The sequence below is a fragment of the Rhincodon typus genome, chromosome 24 (genome assembly GCF_021869965.1).
Source record: "Rhincodon typus isolate 14 chromosome 24, sRhiTyp1.1, whole genome shotgun sequence".
NCBI lineage: Eukaryota > Metazoa > Chordata > Chondrichthyes > Orectolobiformes > Rhincodontidae > Rhincodon > Rhincodon typus.
This window is the reverse complement of record NC_063355.1, coordinates 14,958,804-14,979,395: the sequence shown is the minus strand read 5'-3', so window position 1 is coordinate 14,979,395 and position 20,592 is coordinate 14,958,804. Positions and strand designations below refer to the sequence as shown.

The 20,592-nt window shown below is 39.8% G+C and overlaps 1 protein-coding gene across 2 annotated transcripts; it reads right to left on the bottom strand.

The window, feature by feature from the left end:
• Positions 1-5,182: 5,182 nt before the first annotated feature.
• spring1 (SREBF pathway regulator in golgi 1) lies at positions 5,183-20,557 on the bottom strand. Of its 2 annotated transcripts, none has more exons than XM_020528683.2 (5): positions 20,308-20,557; positions 9,481-9,637; positions 9,093-9,244; positions 7,277-7,390; positions 5,183-6,541 (listed from the first exon to the last, which is right to left on the bottom strand). In XM_020528683.2, the coding sequence occupies exons 1-5, from the start codon at positions 20,416-20,418 to the stop codon at positions 6,458-6,460; spliced, it is 618 nt and encodes a 205-aa protein (XP_020384272.1). In that variant the 5' UTR covers positions 20,419-20,557; the 3' UTR covers positions 5,183-6,457. The 2 variants fall into 2 exon arrangements, with proteins under 2 accessions (XP_020384272.1, XP_048467316.1); XM_048611359.1 differs by having other exon boundaries at positions 5,183-6,310.
• Positions 20,558-20,592: the final 35 nt, after the last annotated feature.

Genomic DNA, 20,592 nt, shown 5'->3' with positions numbered 1-20,592 from the left:
CTGATGCTGCTTGGCCTGCTGTGTTCATCCAGCTCTACACCTTGTTATCTCAGATTCTTCAGCATCTGCAGTTCCTACTATCTCTGAAATAAATTTTAATTCAGATTGTTTGGAATAATCAGGACGGTAGCAACCCAAAAATAGCCAGAAGTTTCTCCATCACCATAGTCTTATCAGATCATAGGGCTGCTATTTCATCAGAGAGAGGGGTGACTGGTGGTGTTTTAACCTGGGGGCTACCATACTCGGGCAAAGGGAGAGGTTGAGAAGGAGAGTCCAGCATGGTAACCTCAGCCCATGCTATTGGCATCCCACTTCTTCACAAATCAACCATCTAGCCAACTGAACTAAGATTGGTTGACTGAATCACTCACCTGTTTAAAATATTGAGCAATTTGGTTCTAATGGAGATGGTATGTCATACTGATGGAGGGGTCCTTTTGCCACTGTAGGACAGAACTGTGCTCATTTTATCCAGTTATTTTTCCCTGGTGATCAAGTTAGAGGGAGCCTCTAAATAAATTATTGATTAATTTTGTGGAGTCAGGAAGAATAAGAGTGATTTCCTCCAGACAAGAATTTAGAAAGGTGACGTTCAGAGATGCCAACCCAGAGGAAGACAGATAGAGTCGTAAGAATAAAAATTGGGTGCGTTATCATCTATCTACATTAGATACGGGAGCTATTTTATTTTTTATAACAATTACAAAACAGGTAAGAACTTAAGTGGATACATTACTTTAATAAGGTAAATACATGTAATAAACTGTGTATCCTAAACTTGACTGTACAAATGAATAATTTAGAATTAAAAGTGAATGTTGACGATAGTACATTAGAAACCTGTGACTTTCCTTCAATAGCACCTTCCAAGCCTTAATCTTCTTCAACAGCATATTGCAAATTCATGACATCTACCACCTTAAAGGACAAGGGCAGCAGATGCATGGGAACATCAACAGCTTCAAATTGCCCTCCAAGCCAGTCACTATCCTGACTTGAAACTATATCTCTATTCCCTCATTGACACTGAGGTGTACATACACAACAGTTCAAGAAGGTGGTCACCACAACAATTCCAAGTGTAATTTAGGGATGGGTAATAAATACACCAACGTAGCCAGCAACACCCACATCTCTTGAAAGAATAATTTTAAAAATATATTTATTAAACATCTTAATATAGTAAAATTTCCCAAGATGCTTCATTGGAGCATGATAAAGCAAATTTAGACTTCAGGTTACATAAGACCACAATTAAGAGCGCATTGCCAAAATCTTCTGTGGGCAGGAGAAAATTACGGAGATAGTGAGGGACAAGGCCACGGAGGGATTTTGAAATAAGGATGATAATTTTAGAATTAAGACATTACTTGACAGGGAGTCAATTTAGGTCAGTAAGCATAGGAGTGATGGATGTGTTTAAGTGAGGAAATGTACAAAATAGTTTTAGATGCCTTCGGGTTTACAGAGAGTAGAATGCAGGTAGCTGTCTGGGAGTAAATTGGAATAATCAATTCTTGAGGTAACAAAGGCATGAATGAGGACTTCAGCAGCAGATGAGTTGAAGCAGGAATTAGGTTGGGTGATATTACAGAGTTGGAAATTGATGCTCTCGGTGCAGACGTATGTTTAGAAGCTCATCACAGGTTCAAATATGCCTCCAGGATTGTGAACAGTCTGATTTAGTCTCAGACAGTTGGTAGCTAGGAAAAGGACTTACAGCAGAGAACAAAGTTTTGCAATATTTGGTTGAAGGAAATTTGTTATTCTTCCTGTTCATACTCGAGTTTAGTGAGCTGGGTTGTGAGTTAAAGACACTCTAACACATAACAGAGGGGAAACAAATGTTTGGATACTTTAGTCCAGAATCCAAGCACTTCATATTTAAGGGGACGCAATGGCCTAGTAGCATTATGCTAGACAATTAACCCAAAAACTCAGCTAATGTTCTAGGGTCCCTGGTTCAAATCCTGCCATGCAGATGGTAGAATTGTCCATTGTTGGAAAACTCCATCTGGTTCACTAATGTCTTTTACAGAAGGAAATCTGTCATCCTCACCTGGTCTGGCCAACATGTGACTCCGGACCCACAGTGATGTGGTTCACTCTTAACTGTCCTCTGCGCAGTTAGGGATGGGCTATAAATGCTGGCCTAGCCAGAGATGTCAACATCCTGTAAATGAATAAAAAAAAAGAGAAACCACAGAAAGTAGAGCATACAGCTGATAGGCTATGAAGAACATAGAAGGAAGCAGTGAAGGAGGAATACAGGAGAGTGAGATCACAGCATATACAAAATATGGCATTTCATTGTTACAATTCACAGGTCACACTACCATATTTTCTAGATGCTAAACTGCTAATCATTAAAGAGTGTTACCATTAGGGGATGCGCTGTTTTTATAAGTTTGAAAGGTCTTCAGCAATAAGTTCTTGGATTTGCTGCCACTAGCTCTTTTCCTAATGGGATTTCAGATGCATTAGGACTAGGAGTACTTTTATAACTCAATATCAAATTAAAAATGATCATAATAGATTCCCCAAAGGACATACAATTTTGTACATTGCTACATGAATTCTGTCCTTTTAGGTTGACTTAAAAGTATCCTCATGAACAATTCTGACTCTGAAAAAACTGGTGTATCTCATATGAAATATGAATGAATAGAATAATGTCAGCGCACCTACATTGTCCAACTAAGTCCCTGCCAGGTGTAATGAAAACCCATTGCCAGCATCAAGATGCAAATTACTCTGTGATGTGCTCATCGACTTCACATTGTCTCAAAGCTGATGCATTATTCAGAAGTAAGCTGTTTATGATGGCTGAAATGGCTGGCCCATTTGGTATTCCATCCTGTAGCCAATTTAAGCATTTTAAAAAGCTTCTGTATCCCGAGGTGTTAACCCTTTGTAAGTTGAAACCTAATACGTAGCAATATCAGCACAATTTAAGTAAAATTCCTACTCAGCTAGGCAAGTAACGTGCAGACACTGAAAACAAAAACAAAAGTGCTGGAGATCACAGCAGGTCAGGCAGCATCCATGGAGAGAAAGCAAGCTAACGTTTCAAGTCTAGATGACTCTGATAAAGTCAGCTAGACTCAAAACATTAACCTTGCTTTCTCTCCACTGATGTTGTAGGATTGTTATCGGCTCTTCATCAGAGTCACCTAGACTCGAAACATTAGCTTCCTGTCTCTCCAGGTTAGCTGCCTGACCTACTGTGATGTCCAGCGCTTTTTGTTTTTAGCGCAGATTCCTGCATCTGCAGTAATTTGCTCCTACAATATGCAGACACTGTTACAGTAAGTTAGCAGCCACTTTTTGTCCTCTTCCCTGCACGAAATAAGGCCCAGACACCACCTGCCTTTTGTAGGCAGGTTCAGACATGGGCAGCCAGGAAAATAGCAGAAAACTCCATTGGGGCCCTTTCCTGCCTCTAGACTGGTTTCCCAGGCTGTTGTATGAGACAGCTAAATGATGTCCATTTCACATCTACCATGTTGTATGAGCTGCTAAACTAAGTCTGCACCTCACCTTGGGATAGATATGCTTCTACAGTTGGGGTTTACTTGGTCGAGTGGGGTAGAGGAAAACTCATCCAACTGGAAGAAACTTCTGTTTTGGACAATTTGTTTATTGCATGTTAGCAACTAGTTACAAGCTACTTACTCCAGAGTCTAGGTGAAAGAATGCATGATGGCTTTTACTCTTTCAAGATTATAGTGGATGGTGCTTGAGGTACTCCTCTACACAAACCCTTTGATATCTTTACACTCATAACACACAAGCTGCCATTTGGCAATTATCATCATGGAAGCAGGTAACCAATTACCACACTTAAGGCTTCTCTCAAAGGACCTCATTGATGGAGTTTTCCAGTCACCAGATACCATCCTACCACATCTTGGTTATAGAAACTTCTGTAGCCTTTGCAGAAAGATTGTTTTGAGAAGCCCTCATGTCATGCCTCAGCAATGCCCATCTCCTTTCAGCGGTCTTTTGGGCTGTAGGACCTGTTGGCTTTCTTGTTGAGCTTATATCCTATTCCCTTTGCCATCCTTCATTAGATCTGAACATGGAAGCTACAAATTAGAAGGCCACCTCAAGTCACACTGATGGACATGCTGCTAAAGTGCACAGGCTCCAGAACCACAATGGCTGCAGGAAAATTCAGCCCCTACAACTTCAAATCAGAACTTGGTGCTAGCAGATTTAAAGTATTCAAAATTAGACTCAGTATATTCCCACTACCTTACTTCAGTTGCTTTATTCAAATGATCTGAGCATATTTTCAAGCACTAAATTCCTACCTTGCTTAATTCAAATGATTATATTGTTGACGTTTTAGAAATAAATGAATTTGTAAATGTAAACAATAGTTTCATAATAAGAAAAACTCCTTAAAATGAATAAATTTCGATGCTGCTGGAAGTTCTTCCTAAATTGTTGTTTTGAATGTTTGTTTGAATAGAGATTAGCAGCTGAGATTATAGTTAATCCCAACCCAGTAATGGGCACTAGATAGCAAACGATGTGGCCATGAGAGATACATTTACACGGTAGATTTCACCTCAGTACGGTAATTTCTACTTCCGCTCCAGTACGAAGTAGAGCGAGAATCCCCGATGTTAGTAGTCTCCTGCGGTTGTGCTCTGACTGTTATTAGCATGTAAGTCTACAAAAATATCAATCCAAGTTGAAAAAGTGAGGCTGTTGGACCTTCTGGGAACTTTTCAACCCAATGGACTACAATTAACATGTTAATAAAGCAGGGATACTATCCCTGTTGGATGATTGCCCATTGTAGAGTGAACACTCTCTTGGTTAGAATGTGACTTTGCTATCCAAGAGGAACTCAGCAATGCAAACAAGAGGCTATCTGGCTAAAACCTGAACTGCAGCTGAAGTTCTGAAGAAGGTCACTGTATCCAAAATGTTAACTCTGCTTTATCTCCACAGATGCTGCCAAACCTGCTGATTTTTCCAGCAACTGATGTTCTTGTTTCCAAACTGCAGCTGCCTTTGTCAAACTAACACCTATACTGAAGATGCGCCCTCAAACTTTTCATGTTAATAAAATACTAACGCAGGCTGCAAACTTGGTGGAGGTGGCAAAGGGATAAATAAACGGTCGTAGAATAACGAGTCTCATTGAGAGTTAACTCTAAAAATATTTATCTGTTACATTGTTCTTTATTTGGACATTATTCCATTTCATGACATCAAGAACAGTTACACTTACACAGTCTCCATACACAAATTAAGTTAGCTTACATTAAGTTAATAGCATCTCAAATATAAAACAAAAACACATGATTTATTCTTCAACCCTTAGGAAGATGCTCTCTGAAGTATAACTTGTTTTTAATACACAACCATATGGAACAACAAGCACAAATGATGCTGTTTCATATTTTAATGCCAATATTTTACTTCTGGCTCATTTGCCTAGAGACTCTTTCAAATGAAAGAAAATAATGCACAACGATCGCCTTTCAACCTTTGGCATTCACTAAAGGATAGACTTTTTTTATTAAAAGCTGAGGCTTGTTTACTCACTATCCAACTACTACAGCTGTTTTTAAAACATATTCTCTTTCAGTACCATTTCCTTATTCAAAACATAATTAGGAAACTTAAACATGCTCTTTTTCAAATTTGTTCAGTATTGCATCTTATTGCAAGAAATGTTTCTTTCAATTTTTGCCTCATCTTTCTTGAAGTTGTAATTAATCTATTTTTTGGAAATTCAGCCACAGCATATCACTTTAGTTTTTAATTTGTATAGCTCAGATAAACAGCTACATCTTTACTGAAGATAAGAATGCAACAATGAGGCCAAAACACGATATATATAATCTATAAAATGGAGTGGAGATAACCTAATATACGCACACTCAAATGTTCAGAGCCTGTATTTAACTACAACAATTCAATCTTGCTGCACAAAGTATCATGCTTCAATGATGCTCAAAACATAAGAAAAAATATTTCAATGTGATTCCATTTATCATATGATCATATTGCTTTATGAATAGGCAAGACTTGAAACAATATGCAGCAAGCAGAAAAATCTGAACTGCTCATAAATCAAGAGTTGTATACATCTTAATTTTGATAAACACATGCATATATTTACATATCTTGTTCAAATTAATTTCCAAATATGCAAATAAACTGTAATTAGTGTTGCTGATGATTCTTTAGTTGCTGCCAGTCATCTGCTCAGGTTGCAATATTGAGCAAAGCACTAATTACACATTTTGGAGGAGTATCGTTTCGCATTTGGTTGCCTTGATTGCTGCCATCAAAAGTTGAAACAAAATAAAGAATAAATAATGATGTAGAAAAAAATGCAATTTCCTCATATTTTAGCAAAATTTCTGCAGTCCTTCCACAGTGAGATTGTTACAACGTTTGGTCATGACGGCTATTTTAACAACATTAATTAAAGTGGAAGTAGCTCTGGCAGATCTTCTCCATAGCAATACTTTGCAGCAGGATCTCTGTAGTTATTTTCATGTTGAACACTCTGTAGAGGGCGAAGAAAATGCACAATAGGTGGGAAAATATACTCAAAAGAGGAATGCCTGAAATAGGATATTGTCAAGATGTCTACTTAAGCAATAATATTTTGAAACAACATTAATCCTGGGAGACTAAGCTGTGTTGCACCAGATACCTTCAAGGAGTGAAGCTATGAACAGATTCAAGTATCAGTTCAAAGTAAAACATAAATGAACAGCTTATACATTCTCAATTGGCATTGTCATATTCAGTCAACAAACACAGAGAATGCTGCCGAAACTCAGCAAGTCTGGCAGTATCTATGGAGAGAGAAACAGAGTTAATGCTTCAAGTCTGGTGTGAACAATCATATTCAGCCAGGTTGAATTTGGGCATGTTACTATTGAAAACCATCCAATACAAATAACTAGGTTACAAAGGATTCAGCAGTCCAGATTTCACTTTCACAATATGGGACTTTCTACAGAAGAAATCTATGCCAATGGATAATCAAGAAAATTAGAAATTACTTGGCATATTTGAGTTTTTAAGATTGAATACAACTTTTACAGAAGTTAATGAGATATGAACAACTTCAAAGTGTACCTTGCTTTTCACACATTAAGTCTAGAAAGGTTGCAAAACAAAAAACTGCTGAAATAATGGCAAACATAATGGAACTGAATCATGCATGACATTGATTTTTATGTGTCTTATTCTGACTAACTCCACAGTCATTTGAAATTACTTTATTACAAACCTGAGATGATGTTCTGCACTTTGCCAGGCAAAGCTCAAAGTGATCTTCGATTGCTGTAAACAGATTCTGGAAGGCTTCTGCAGCCCTGTTCAGGAAACGTTCTAATAGAGGTTGCTGAGAAGGAGGGATCGTAGATTTTAAAAACAGCCAGCAGTACAATATTTTAAATATTACCCAAAATAAAGTCAATTTATTTATTCAACACATTATCCTTTTGTGGGACCTTGCTGTGCACATTTTGGCTGCCCTCTTTCATATATTACCAATAGTGATTATGTTCAAAAAGTACTTAATTAAATGTGCAGTACTCTGGGTTATGAGAAATGCTCTATAAATGTAAATCTTTCTTTTTCAATGTTAATTTCATGTTGAGAAATTATTTGAATGGTATTATGCTTTGCCATAAATATCATTCAGATCAATTGTTGCAAAGCAATATTAATCTCTTCCTGGGTTAAATATTAACTGTTCAGCTGGATGCAATATGAGTAGTTTATTGTGTTTGAACACTATTGATAAGAGATATTCTTCCACACCTCTGGAGCAGGTGGGACTTGAACACAGGTCAGACTAGAACACAGGTCTCCTGGCTTTTTTTTTCTTCTGTAGTTTCTTTCTATCCAGAGTTGCTATTATACACTTCTCCACGTTTGTTACCACCACCAAATCACCCATGTTTTCCTAATTGAAAGTACAATTTACAAGCACAGCCCATCAGGCGAGTACAATGACAATGAAAGTGAGGAAAAGGTAGAGAGGTTCTGGAACCTAGGGCTGATGTGAAACTCCATTTAAGCAGTGGCACGCCCAGACAGAGATATCACATGCCTGTGCATCCTTCCACTGGTATACCACATTTCAAATGATGAATGCCATCTGCCATGAGCTGGATGCCCACCGTCTCTCTACTCAGCAACTCCTGCAGAAATATCCAGCCCACTCTTCGCCTGTCAGCATGTCCTTAATTCTGGCCATGGGCCTCCCTTCTGCAAACCACAAACCCATGATGAAGGTGGTGCAGATTTCTGAATGGCGGCTCTCTGACAATAGCCACTACTTCTCAAGATACAGCATTAGTTAGCCGTATTCATGACATTGATTGGGTCCTACTAAAAGACAGGCAGCATCTGGACGAATACCTCATGCTATATAAACATGGCCTGCATGTAGTAATTGAGGTCGTACACCCAATGAAATAAATATATCGCCAGGGTGTACCATCTGACTCTCTGTTTATCAGTTTAGGCATAGTCAAAGGGATTTTTAAATACCTAGCTCCCCTGGTTCAGAAATAGGGACATTAATCACTGCAATATGTAATAATTTTAAGACGATCACTCATAGCTGATCAAAACGTTATTTAGTTAATAAACCAGGAGACACGGGTCCAAGTCCCAGCTGGTCGAGAGGTGGGGGATAACATCTCGGAACAGGTTGATTAGAAAATGTTTTATGTTACATTATTGGGGCTGTTGTGGTACAGTGGTAGTGTTCCTGATGTATAATAACTTCTCTGAATGGGATGGTATAGAAAATATCTATATCGTATTATCACCACAGAACAGCCATTCCACCCAACACGTCCTATACCAGTGTTTGTGTTCTACACCAGCCTTCTCCCACTCTGCTGCATTTAAGACTTAAAGTTGAATTGGTTGGATTATTAATTTTGAATCCTAACATACCATAAGGTTTGCTCTCATTTTGACTTGCTACGCACAAAAATCTATATTAACAACTGAATTTTTTGTAATCCACACGTCATTCAGTCAAAACCCAGATGTCTGTATCACATAAGTAGGATGCAATTTCTCACCTTGTTTGGTTGTAGGCAACAGGAGACACAGTACTCATACACAGTGCAGCAGTCATTGGGCAAACAAGTATCACATGCGTAAAGCTTTGTGCTAGGTGCATTTACACTGCAGCAGCCATTCACAAGCAAGTCTTTCCTTTCACATACATAACCTGCAATAAAATAGAAGAGAAAGAGGAGCCACATTAAAATCTTGCAGCACATTTTAAGAGTTGTGTATATTATTTCAAATGGGTAACAAGCTCCTTATGACAGAGAATAAAAGTTATTTAGAAGAAAATTGACTCGTTGAAAACACAAGTCTAACAATAAACAACAGCCTGGTGCAAGACAATGAGAAAGTAGAAATGCTAGGCAGATGGAAACTAGGTAATGTCATGTTCCTCACCTCGTTCATCTGTAATTAGCAGTTTACCCTGGATGGAGTTTCGACACTGTGTATATGGCCTGCTGCTGTTGCCAAGGTTGAAGCGCACCTTTAACACAATTCGCCTCTCAGAACCTCGAAGTTGCATCAAGTTTCTGTCAAGTACTGTTTTTTCCTCCTGAATGTAACCAGGAAAAGGGAAAATTGCTTGGTTGATACTAAAACTTCATGGGAGTGATATCTTTCATCATTAATAACTTAGGTTAAAATAATCTAAAGCACAAGGCTTATTTAGCATTTGATCCAAGTAAACTTGGCACCTGAACTGAAACACTTTTAAAAACAAAACAATTTTAATTTATACAGTATCTCTCAAAAACTCAGTGATAGGTGTAGCAACTAATTGGCTTGTGGCAAAGTCCACCAAATAACAGTTGAAAAATTGTTAAACTGTTTTAGTGATGCTGTTTGAGGGATAAATGTTGACCAAAATACTGGGAGCACTAATCTTGTATTCTCCAAGTAGTGCCAACAGGTAGACAGGATCTCCAGTTGGAAGTTTTATCTAAAACATTACAGCTCTGTTAGTACAGCACTGAAATGTCAGTGAAATCACATGTTCAAGGGCTGAAGACATCCTGACTCAGAGGCAACAGTTTCACAATTGAGCCAAGGCTAACACATTTAATAATTTGATGTGAGGATTGTACATCCTTACACGCGGTCACAGATTATATTTCATCCCACCATTATATAGGTCTGAATAACTTCTCTGAAATAATTTAAATGTGGAAAACCAAAATCTGTAATCACTTAGAGTATATTATCTTAATGGTGACAGATTGTAGAGGTCTGACATATAAAGGAGCAGGGTGTCCTAGTAAATGAGTTGTAAAATGTCAGTGTGCAGGAATAGCAAGTAATTAGACCATAAGACGCAGGAGCAGAAGAAGGTAATTCAGCCCATTGAGTTTGTAACAGCATTCAATGAGATCATGGCTGATCTGATTATCCTCAACTCCACTTGTCTGAGTTTTCCCATAACTGCCAACTCCCTTACTTATTAAAAATCTGTCTATCTCAACCTTGAATATATTTAATTGACCCAGCCTGAACAGATGTCTGTGGTAAAGAATTCCACATGTTCATCACCCTCAGAGAAGAAATTCTTCCTTATCTCTATTTTAAAAGGGTGATCCCTATTCTGAGGTTATGCCATCCCGTCATAGACTCTCCCACAAGAGAAAATAACAAATCTATAACTACCCTGTCAAGTCTCCCAAGAATCTTGTAACTTGAAGCAATCAGGTTGCCTCTCATTCTTCTACATCCAACAAGTACAGGCCCAATCAATTCAATCTCTCCTCATAATACACAGTCTCTCCATGCCTGGTGAGCCTTCCATGGACTGCTTTCAATGCCAGTACATCTTTCCTTAGATAAGGGGCCTAAAACTGTTCAGAGTATTCCGACTGAGGTCTGAGTAGTGATTTGTATAGTTTTATCAAACTCTCCTGACTTTTCTACTCCATTTCCTTTGAAGTAATGGCCAACATTTCATTTACCATCCCTGTTACCCACTGAACTTGCATGCTCGTTTTTTTGTGATTTATGGACAAGGACTCCAAGTTTCTCTGTTCCGAAGCTTTCTGTCATCTTTCTCCATTTCAATAATATTCAGCAGTTCTATTCTTCCTGGTAAAGTTCATAACCTCATGCTTCCCCATATTATATTCCATCAGCCAAGTTTCTGTCCACTCGCTTAACCTGCCTGTATCCCTCTGCAGACTCTTTGTGTCATCCTCATAACTTGCTTTTCCACCTATTTTTGTGTCATCTGCAAACTTGGCTATTCTACATTCACAATCCTCACCCCAGTTATTAATATATACATTGTAAATAATTGTGGCCCCAGCACTGATTCCTGTGGGGCTCAACTACTTAAAGAAAGAAACATAAAAAAATAGGAGCACTAGTAGGCCCTTCGGCTCTTTGAGCTTGATTTGCCATTCGTTATGACCACGGATGATCATTCAACTCAACAGCCAGTTTCTGCTTTTCACCCATATCCTTTGATTTCTTTAACCCCAAGTGTTACATCTAAATCCTTCTTGAAATCATACAACATTTTGGCCTCAACTTCTTTCTGTAGCAGTGAATTCCACACCACTTTCTGGGTGATGAAATTTCCCCTCATCTCAGTGCTAAGTGGTTTGTAGTGTATCCTTAGGTTGTAACCCCTGGTTCTGGACTTCTCCATTATCAGGAACATCCTTCCTGCATTTAGCCTTTCCAGGATTCTAATTCTGATAGAATTTTACAGGTTTCTATGAGATTACCACCCCCCTCCCCCATTCTTTGGAACTCCAGTGAATATAACCCTAAAGGTTCAATTTCTCTCATACGCTAGTCCTATGACTCAGTCTGATAAACCTTTGCTGTATTCTCTCCATGTTTTCTTATGAGGAATGGTTGGACAAGCTAGGTTTGTATCAGCTGGAGCTTGAAGTATAAGAGGCAACTTGATTTAAACATAGGTCTTGACAGGGTAGATGTGGAAAAGATGTCACCTCTTATGGAAGAACCTTGAACTAAGGGTCACTGTTTCAAAATAAAGGGACAGCCCATTTAAAACAGTGAAGATAAGAATCTTTTTCTCACAAAAGGGTCATGAATCTTTGAAACTCCTTTCCTCAAAGACTGTTTTGCTGACACCAGCCAATGCAGGCTATGCACTGCTTCAATTAGCGCATGCACATTTAAGCAGTTCCAGGTGGATGGGGCCAGATACTCATGAGGAGAAAAGAGGGTAATGAGGCCCATGCACAGGTGTGGGTGGGGCTACAGGAGACAGGAGTAGGGGAGGGAATAATAATCAGAAAGCTGGGAGTGCAGGCTTTGCATATGATGTCACAAGTAAATTGTACATGATGAAGTATTGGGTCTAGAATTGCGTGCACATGTGTTTTTGAATAAGCATGCACGTGCAGTTCCCCACAGTTGTGGGTGTCAGCAAACACCGACTTCCTCAAAAGGTAGCGGAAGTTCAGTCTATGGATATTTATAAAACAGAGGTGGACAGACTTTAGTTAAGCAATAAAATGAGAAGTTATTGGTAGGATAGGGTGCAACACGCAGGAATGTGGAGTAATCAGATCAACAATCCTCTTATTGAATGATGCAGTGAGCCTGAGTGGCTCAATGGCCTCCCCTTGCTCCCAATTCAAATCTTTGTGTGACTGTATCTCTGGATTTTTTATTAAACAGATTATGTGTAAATAACAAAAACCTTAGATACACCCACCATCACACCGAACTGTAATCCTAGTCATAACATTTTAATTATAATAAATCAAAGTTAAATTGCAATTTTTGACCGATTTAGCACTATTTTCCCTTAAGGCAAGTGAAATAAATGCTGCATAAATAGAAAAAAAATTGGAGAATTTAACAAGAAAGTTAAACAGTCCTATGATAAACCACCACCACTGAGCTATCAAGTCAACTAATTGTTTTGACAGAATGTAAAATTTTATACATCTGTTACATATACAACAGATTATAAAATGCCAGTACGAATAAATGACAATTTTAATTAAAAACCTTTGTTAAGCACTACAGATGATTAAAGAACTCATTAAGGGCTTTGGTTATTACCATGATTCATGTTTTCCACATGTTTGGGCATTCAATACATTAATTTTTGCAAGAAATTGTAATGAAAATACAAACCCAGTAGACAGATATTCTCACTTTTCTTGCCAGACTCTGGACTCATTGTCTTTATTTTAGACACGGTAACTCCACTGGTACAGACAAGTACACATTTGCAAATATGCCATTCACTTTAAAATGGAAAGAACAATCTAATTGTATTAGTTTTGAATTCAAATTAGGTGCAAGTAAATCTAGTCAAGGCTAAACAACAGAATCAAAGGATGAAATTGATCTCATTCCTTCTGTTAGTTTCTGCTCAAGAACCAAATGTAACCAAAGGATTTGACTAGATGATGGAGGGAAAGACCATAATCTTAAAACAAGTGCTATGGTTAGTCACTTTTGTGCCATGTTTGGGTAAAGCAAGGCTCTTCAGCTTTCTAATCCCAGCTGCAGCTTCCAAGTAATCTCATGGGCATATTATTTGAAATAATTCATGGTCTTAAATTGAAATGGATTTGGCTGCAATAGCTCCCATCCACCTGCAGCCTATCCTATTTCACTGACAGTTGCTGAGCAACAACAGATGTGATATTCCCATTATCAACATCTGTAAGTCCATTTTTATCTCTAAAGATAACTCAGTTTGGCTGGAATATATTGTACTAAGTTACAGCTTTTATTTTGCAGTTTACCAAAACTTAATGACCTCAACAGATTCAAACAGTTTTTGCAATGCAAATGCATTAGCCACTAAAATGTCTCCAAATGTTCATTAACATAACTTCAAGGTGAATGAATTAACTCTTCAGAAACTCTCAATACCCAAACATTAATGTAAAGTCTCCAACTTATTGAAAACAAAACATTAATACATTCGCCACCTCCTTGCCCGCCTCCCAAGACAAAAGCAAAACACTCCAAATGCTGGAAATCAAATACAAACAGAAAATGCTAAATGTCCTCATCAGTAACTGTAGAGAAACAAAGCAAATATTTCGGGTTGAGTACCTTTCATTAGAAATGGAAAAAATTAGATTTAATGAAAGGTCATCCAACTTGAAATGTTAACTGTGTCTCTGCACAGATGCTACCTGATTTTCCATCATTTGCTGCTTTTATTTCACAGTCCTTCCAAGAGTTCTTTGGAAAGATCTGCTTGATACAATATGCATTGTATTTGGAAAAAGAAATTTTGAATTGAAGTTTCTTTCACAGCTCTAAGTTAGATCACTATTTTGCAAACTTTGTAAGTAAATACAGAGTGTATGCTGTCAACCCGTCTATTTTGAATCACATTTCCTTTTTATGCTAATATGTTTTCAATATAAAAGTGGCAATCACTCTTGGGTCAATGGTAGCACTCTGAACTCTAAGTTAGATTATGGGTTCCAGTCCCACATTTGAGCATTGACACTTCAAAAAAAATCTTTATGGAACTGTTTCTAGTTTTGGGCGTCTTGAAGACATGTGAAGTTTCTTTTCTTTTGCACTCAATGATTGGATGGTTGATTGAGAGTTGTTCATATAATGCAGACTGACACGCGGTACTGATGGAAGTCTGCTTTCTCAGGTCAGCACCTAAGATTTGACAATGCTATTTGATAAAGATTGGGACCCAGTATAGTCACAAATATTTAGCCTTCAATCAACATAGTTAAAAATAGAATAAATAGCCACATATCTCATTGCTAATTGTAGGAGCTTATTATTGTCTTTCCCACGATATTATCAACAGCTGTTGCTTAGAACATAAAGAACACAAGAACCAGGAGCAGGAGTAGGCCATCTGGCCCTCCGAGCCCACTCTACCATTCAATAATATCATGGCTGATCTTTTCGTGGTCTCAGCTCTACTTACCCATCCTCTTCCCATAACCCTTAATTCTTTTTCTGTTCAAAAAAATAATCTATTTAGCTTTAAAAACATTCAACGAGGAAGCCTTAACTACTTCACTGGGCAGGGAATTCCACAGATTCACAACCCTATGGGTGAAGTGGCTCCTCCTCAATTCAATCCTAAATCTGCTCTGCCTAATTTTGAGGCTATGCCCTATTGTTCTAGTTTCACCTGCCAGTGGAAACATTTCTCCCTGTTCAAATCTTGGCTGTGTCATGCACTGGACTACATTCTTTTACATCGAGCAAAACAGTTCAAATCAAGCTCAGCCAAAGCTGAATAGGTAAAATCCTGATACAGAATTACACCAGACCCATTGAACTCGCTCACTTCCATTAAGAACAAGTAAATCATACTGCTGTGGCCTGTAACAAAACTATTTATTCTCCTGAGTAAAGTTCTGCAGAAACACTGCTCAATCCCCGTAGGCAACCAAACAAAACTCCACATTGTTCAAACCTAACTGCAGCCATCCACAGGCAAACTGTTGCCCTATTCTTGCAGCAAGAGTATCTCTTTAAAAAAAGTCTTGCTGCATAGTTAACCATATACCAGCCAAGATGTTCCTAACCAGATGATTATTTATTTCCTTCTGAACAAATTGACTGACATCAGCTATCGTCAGTGGCACTCTGTTCTGCATCTCCACATCTGAAATATTGCTTCTCATCTCAAATTTTGCTTACGGCTCATGAATTTTTAATCAAAATTCTCCATTTCTACACAACACAACTCAGAATTCTAAAGTTCTGGATCATGGTTTCTGACTCATTTATTCTCCACTTACACACATCTCTCCTTAAAAGTCTGCCAGTACAGTGAGAAATATTTCTAAAACCTATTGTAGGTTTTCTCAGTTACCTGTGATGTTCTACTAGTATCCCATATTACACTTTCAAACATTTTCACCATGTAGAAATCATGCTCCATAGTATAATTAACAAATACACACGTAACCTCTTTCTCTTGATTTTTGTTATGGTTGGATCGAGTGTCTGTGTTGGCATTTCAAAAAAATTCCTGATGGACCTGTTTCTAATTATGGGCGCCTTGAAGACATGTGAAGTTTCTTTTCTTTTGCACTCAATGATTGGATGGTAGTTACCGAATCTCGAATTTGGCTAGTTGGCTAGATTGTTAATCAAACAGAATTAAATTTGATCACTTCGAATCATAGAATCCCGACAGTGCAAATAGAGGCTGTTCAGCTTATCAAATCTGCACTGATCCTCCAAGGAGCATCCCACATAGAACGACAAACCCAACTCCCTGTTCTATCCCCTGTAACCCCAAAATTTCCCATGGCTAATCTACTTAGCCTACACATCCCTGGACAATACAGGGCACTTTAGCATAGCCAATCCACCTAACTTGCATATCTTTAGACTGTGGGAAGAAACCCACACAGGCACGGGGAGAATGTGTCACCCGAGACTGGAATCAAACTTGGGTCCCTAACGCTGTGAGGTAGCAGTGCTAAGCAATGTGCCACTGTGCCGCCACTTCTTCTTTTTCCCTCTCAGAAACATCCCTAAACAACAAAAACCTGCATTTACGTCGAGTTGCTTGGAAACGTCCAAACAAGCTTCAGGGACGAATAATGAGATAAAAATCAAAGCCACACTAAAGGTGATATTAGGATGGTGACCAAAGTCTGATCAAAGAGTTGGTGAGTTTTAAGGTGGCTCTTGAGGAGGAAGTGAGAGAGAGCGCACATGCGTCAGAGCGAGGGGGAGAGGGAGAGCACACGAAAGCGCAACAGCAAGAGTGAGACAGAGAGCAAGAGACAGACAGAGAGAGAAAAGGGTAATGACAGCAAGAGCAAGAGAGAGAAGAGAGAGAGCAAGAGCGAGCACGAGAGCAAGCGCAATGTAGATTAATGACTTCCAAAGCACACAAACAGCTGAAGGCACAATTGTCACTTGTGAGGCAGAGACTGTAAGTGGTGCACAAGAGACCAAAGTCAATTTAAGTCTGAAGTGCAGTCACTGTTTTTTAGCTGAATGTACTAAGTACATTGCACTTGGTAAGTTATCACCACTGCAGCTCCGGAAAGAATATTTATTAGGTTATCAGAAAAATTCTGAGCTGTTTCATATGCTCTAATATTCACTTTCCTAAAGGGACAATGTGAGGCTTGAGAAAGTAAGCTTTATTGAATGTCTATCCCAGGACCAAATAGCCAGCATCAAGTTAGAAGGAGAACAATCAGACATGTTTCAAGTGAAGAGGCATTCAACAAGGCTATGTACAATTCACAAAATTATTTGATTTGCATTCTGAACAAGCATTCAGAAAACTATTTCCATGGTAAAAATTGGAGGCAAGCATTACTTTGAAGGAAAATCAGAAGACACCCTGTAAAATATCATAGCTCAAGAAAAATCTGGAAGTTTAGAATGTGGTTTGAGTACGTGCACCAAAAAGACAAAAACACAGTAGATAGAAGGAATATATTATAACGAATGCAATGAGGATTGAACTGAGTGGTGTCACGCTACAAGTAGATAGGTTTGTCTACTTAGGACAAATAGTCATAGGAGACAGCAGGTGTGATACAGAAATTAGAAGATGGGCAGAGATAGCAAGAAATAATTTTATAAAGGTGAAGGATATGTTAACAGCAGGAAAGCTCAAAATTGCAACTAGCAATAAACTAATAGCATGCTGCATTTTATCCACTTTTCTTTATACATCAGAAAAAACCTTGACAACAAGTAATCTGTGGAAGAAAATGCAGGTCTTCAAAGTGCAGGTGCTATGACACACGGTAAAATTCCACATACAGTCAAATAGAGAAGAGCAAAAGAATTCAAAAAGGTGACAAAGAAACAATCAGTATGTCAGTCATTGCATCAGTTCTCTTCTAGAGTGTAAAGTTGATAGCACAGATAGGAATGGGCCTCAGCAAAGCTGGACAACAAATGTCAGAGCCATTGTGGACAAGCTACAATGAATGCTGCCACAGATGAGCATGGGACACCATGATAGCCAAAGTTATGGTTGTTGGCGGTCAATCATCTCAGCTCCAGGACATCTCTGCAGGAGTTCCTCAGGGTAATGTCCTAGGCCCAGCCATCTTCAGCTGCTTCATCAATGACCTTCCCTCCAACATAAGGTCAGAAGTGGGGATGTTCGCTGATGATTGCACAATGTTCAGCACCATTCGTGACTCCTCAGATACTGAAGCAATCCATGTTCACATGCAACAAGATATGGACAATATCCAGGTTTGGCCTGACAAGTGGCAAGTGACATTCGTGCCACACAAATGCCAGGCTATGACCATACCAATAACAGTCAATCTAACCAACACCCCTTGACATTCAATGGTGTTACCATCACTGAATCACCCACTATCAACATCCTGGGAGTTATCATTGACCAGAAACTCAACTGGACTCACCACATTAACACTGTGGCTACAAGAGCAGGCCAGAAGCTAGGAATACAGCGGTGAGTAACTCACCTCCTGACTCCTCAAAGCCTGTCCAAAATCCACAAGGCTCATATCAGGAGCGTGATGGAATACTCCCCACTTGCCTGGATGAGTCCAGCCCCTCAAGAAGCTTGACACCATCCAAGACAAAACAGCCCGCTTGATTGGCACTACATCCACTACTCCCTCCACCACCGACTCTCAGAAGCAGCAGTGTGTACTATCTACAAGATGCATTGCAGAAATTCACCAAAGATCCTCAGACAGCACCTTCTAAACCCACGACCACCTTCAACTAGAAGAATAAGTGCATCAGACATATGGGAACACCACCACGTCCAAGTTCCCCTGCAAGTCACTCAACATCCTGACTTGGAAATATATCGCCGTTCCTTCACTGTCACTAGGTCAAAATCCAGGAATTCCCTCCCTAACAGCATTGTGGGTCAACCCACAGCAGGAGGACTGCAGCGGTTCAAGGAGGCAGCTCACCACCACCTTCTCAAGGGCAACTAGGGATGGGGAAGAAATGCTGGCCAGCCAGCAATGCTCACATCCCACAAATGAATAGAAAAAATAGTCCCAAAAGGAGGACTACAAGTAGCAGCAGCAGAATTCGAACACACCAAAAATTCATTTTCTAACAGATGAATAAACAACGCAGGATTCTTTTAGTATTGTAATGGATTGTGGGGCTAGATTATTTCTCAAATTCTGGTGTAGAGCTTGTAACTCAACTCTTTGACCTAGGAGCGAAACTAATTACACCTGCCCTATCAGACACTGTCCTGACTCTGTATTCAGTGTCCCTTGCACTCTATCTGTTGTCAGGCACAAGTCCTGAGGACCTGTAGTGGGGCTAAAGGACACTGATGTTTCCTTGAATCAGAGGACATTGATCTATTCCCAGGTCAAGAGGACAGCAAGACACCCCTGAAGGCTGACTTGCCCCCAGAGACCAACCTGGCTCTGGGCACCATCTGGCCCCAGTCAGAGACCTGCCTCTGGACAGTGAACAATCCTGAACACTGACCAGGCCCCCAGGCAGTGGACAGGCCCCAGACAGTGGCCAGTCTCCTGGACAACAGAGTTATAGAGATATGCAGCATGGAAACAGACCCTTTCGTCTAACTCATCCGTGCCGATCAGAAATCGTATATAAATCTAGTCCCATTTGCCAGCATTTGGTCCATATCCCTCCAAACCTTTCTTATTCATATATCCATCCACATGCCTTTTAAATGCTGGAATCATACCAACCTCCACCACTTCCTCTGGCAGCTCATTCCATACATGCACCACCCTCTGCATGAAAATGTTGTCCCTTAGGTCCCTTTCATATCTTTCCCCTCTCACCTTAAACCTATGCCCTCTAGTTTTGGACTCGCCCATCCCAGGGAAGAGACCTTTCGTTTCTACCCTATCCATGCCCTCATGATTTTATAAACTGCTAAAAGCTCACCCCTCGGTGTCCAACACTCCAGGGAACACAGCCCTAGTCTATTCAGCATCTCTCTATAGGTCAAACCCGCCAACCCTCGCAACATCCTTGTAAATGTTTTCTGAACCCTTTCTAGTTCCATAACACCCTTCCTATAGCAGGTAGACCAGAATTGAATGCAGTATTCCAATAATGGCCTAACCAATGTTCTGTACAGCCGCAACGTGACATCCTAACTCCAAGATTCAATGCACTGACCAAGAAAGGCAAGCATCCCAAACACCTTTTTCAATATCCTGTCTACCCTCCACTCTACTTTCAAGGAACTATGAACCTGCACTCCAAGGTTTCTTTGTTTAGCAGCAATGACCTGGCCCCTCCCGGATACCGGCCTGGCCCCGGGACACTGACCTGCCTCAGGGTACTGCTCAGGAAGTAGATGAGTGAGAGGCCGAACACCACGGCGAGGACCCAGCGCTTCCTCAGCACCTTGCGCCACACCATAGAGAGACACTGCAGCATCGAGACCACACCGATCCGCGCTACCGGCCCCGATTCATCGCGGGTACGATCCCTCTCCCCGAGGTGAGGTACCTCCCGAGCGGCTCCCCTCTGGGGCCGGCAACCTCCCGATCGGTTTCCCTCAGCCGCTCGGTAAACAACGAGGAGGCGGAGCTCCCGCCCACCAGCCGGCTC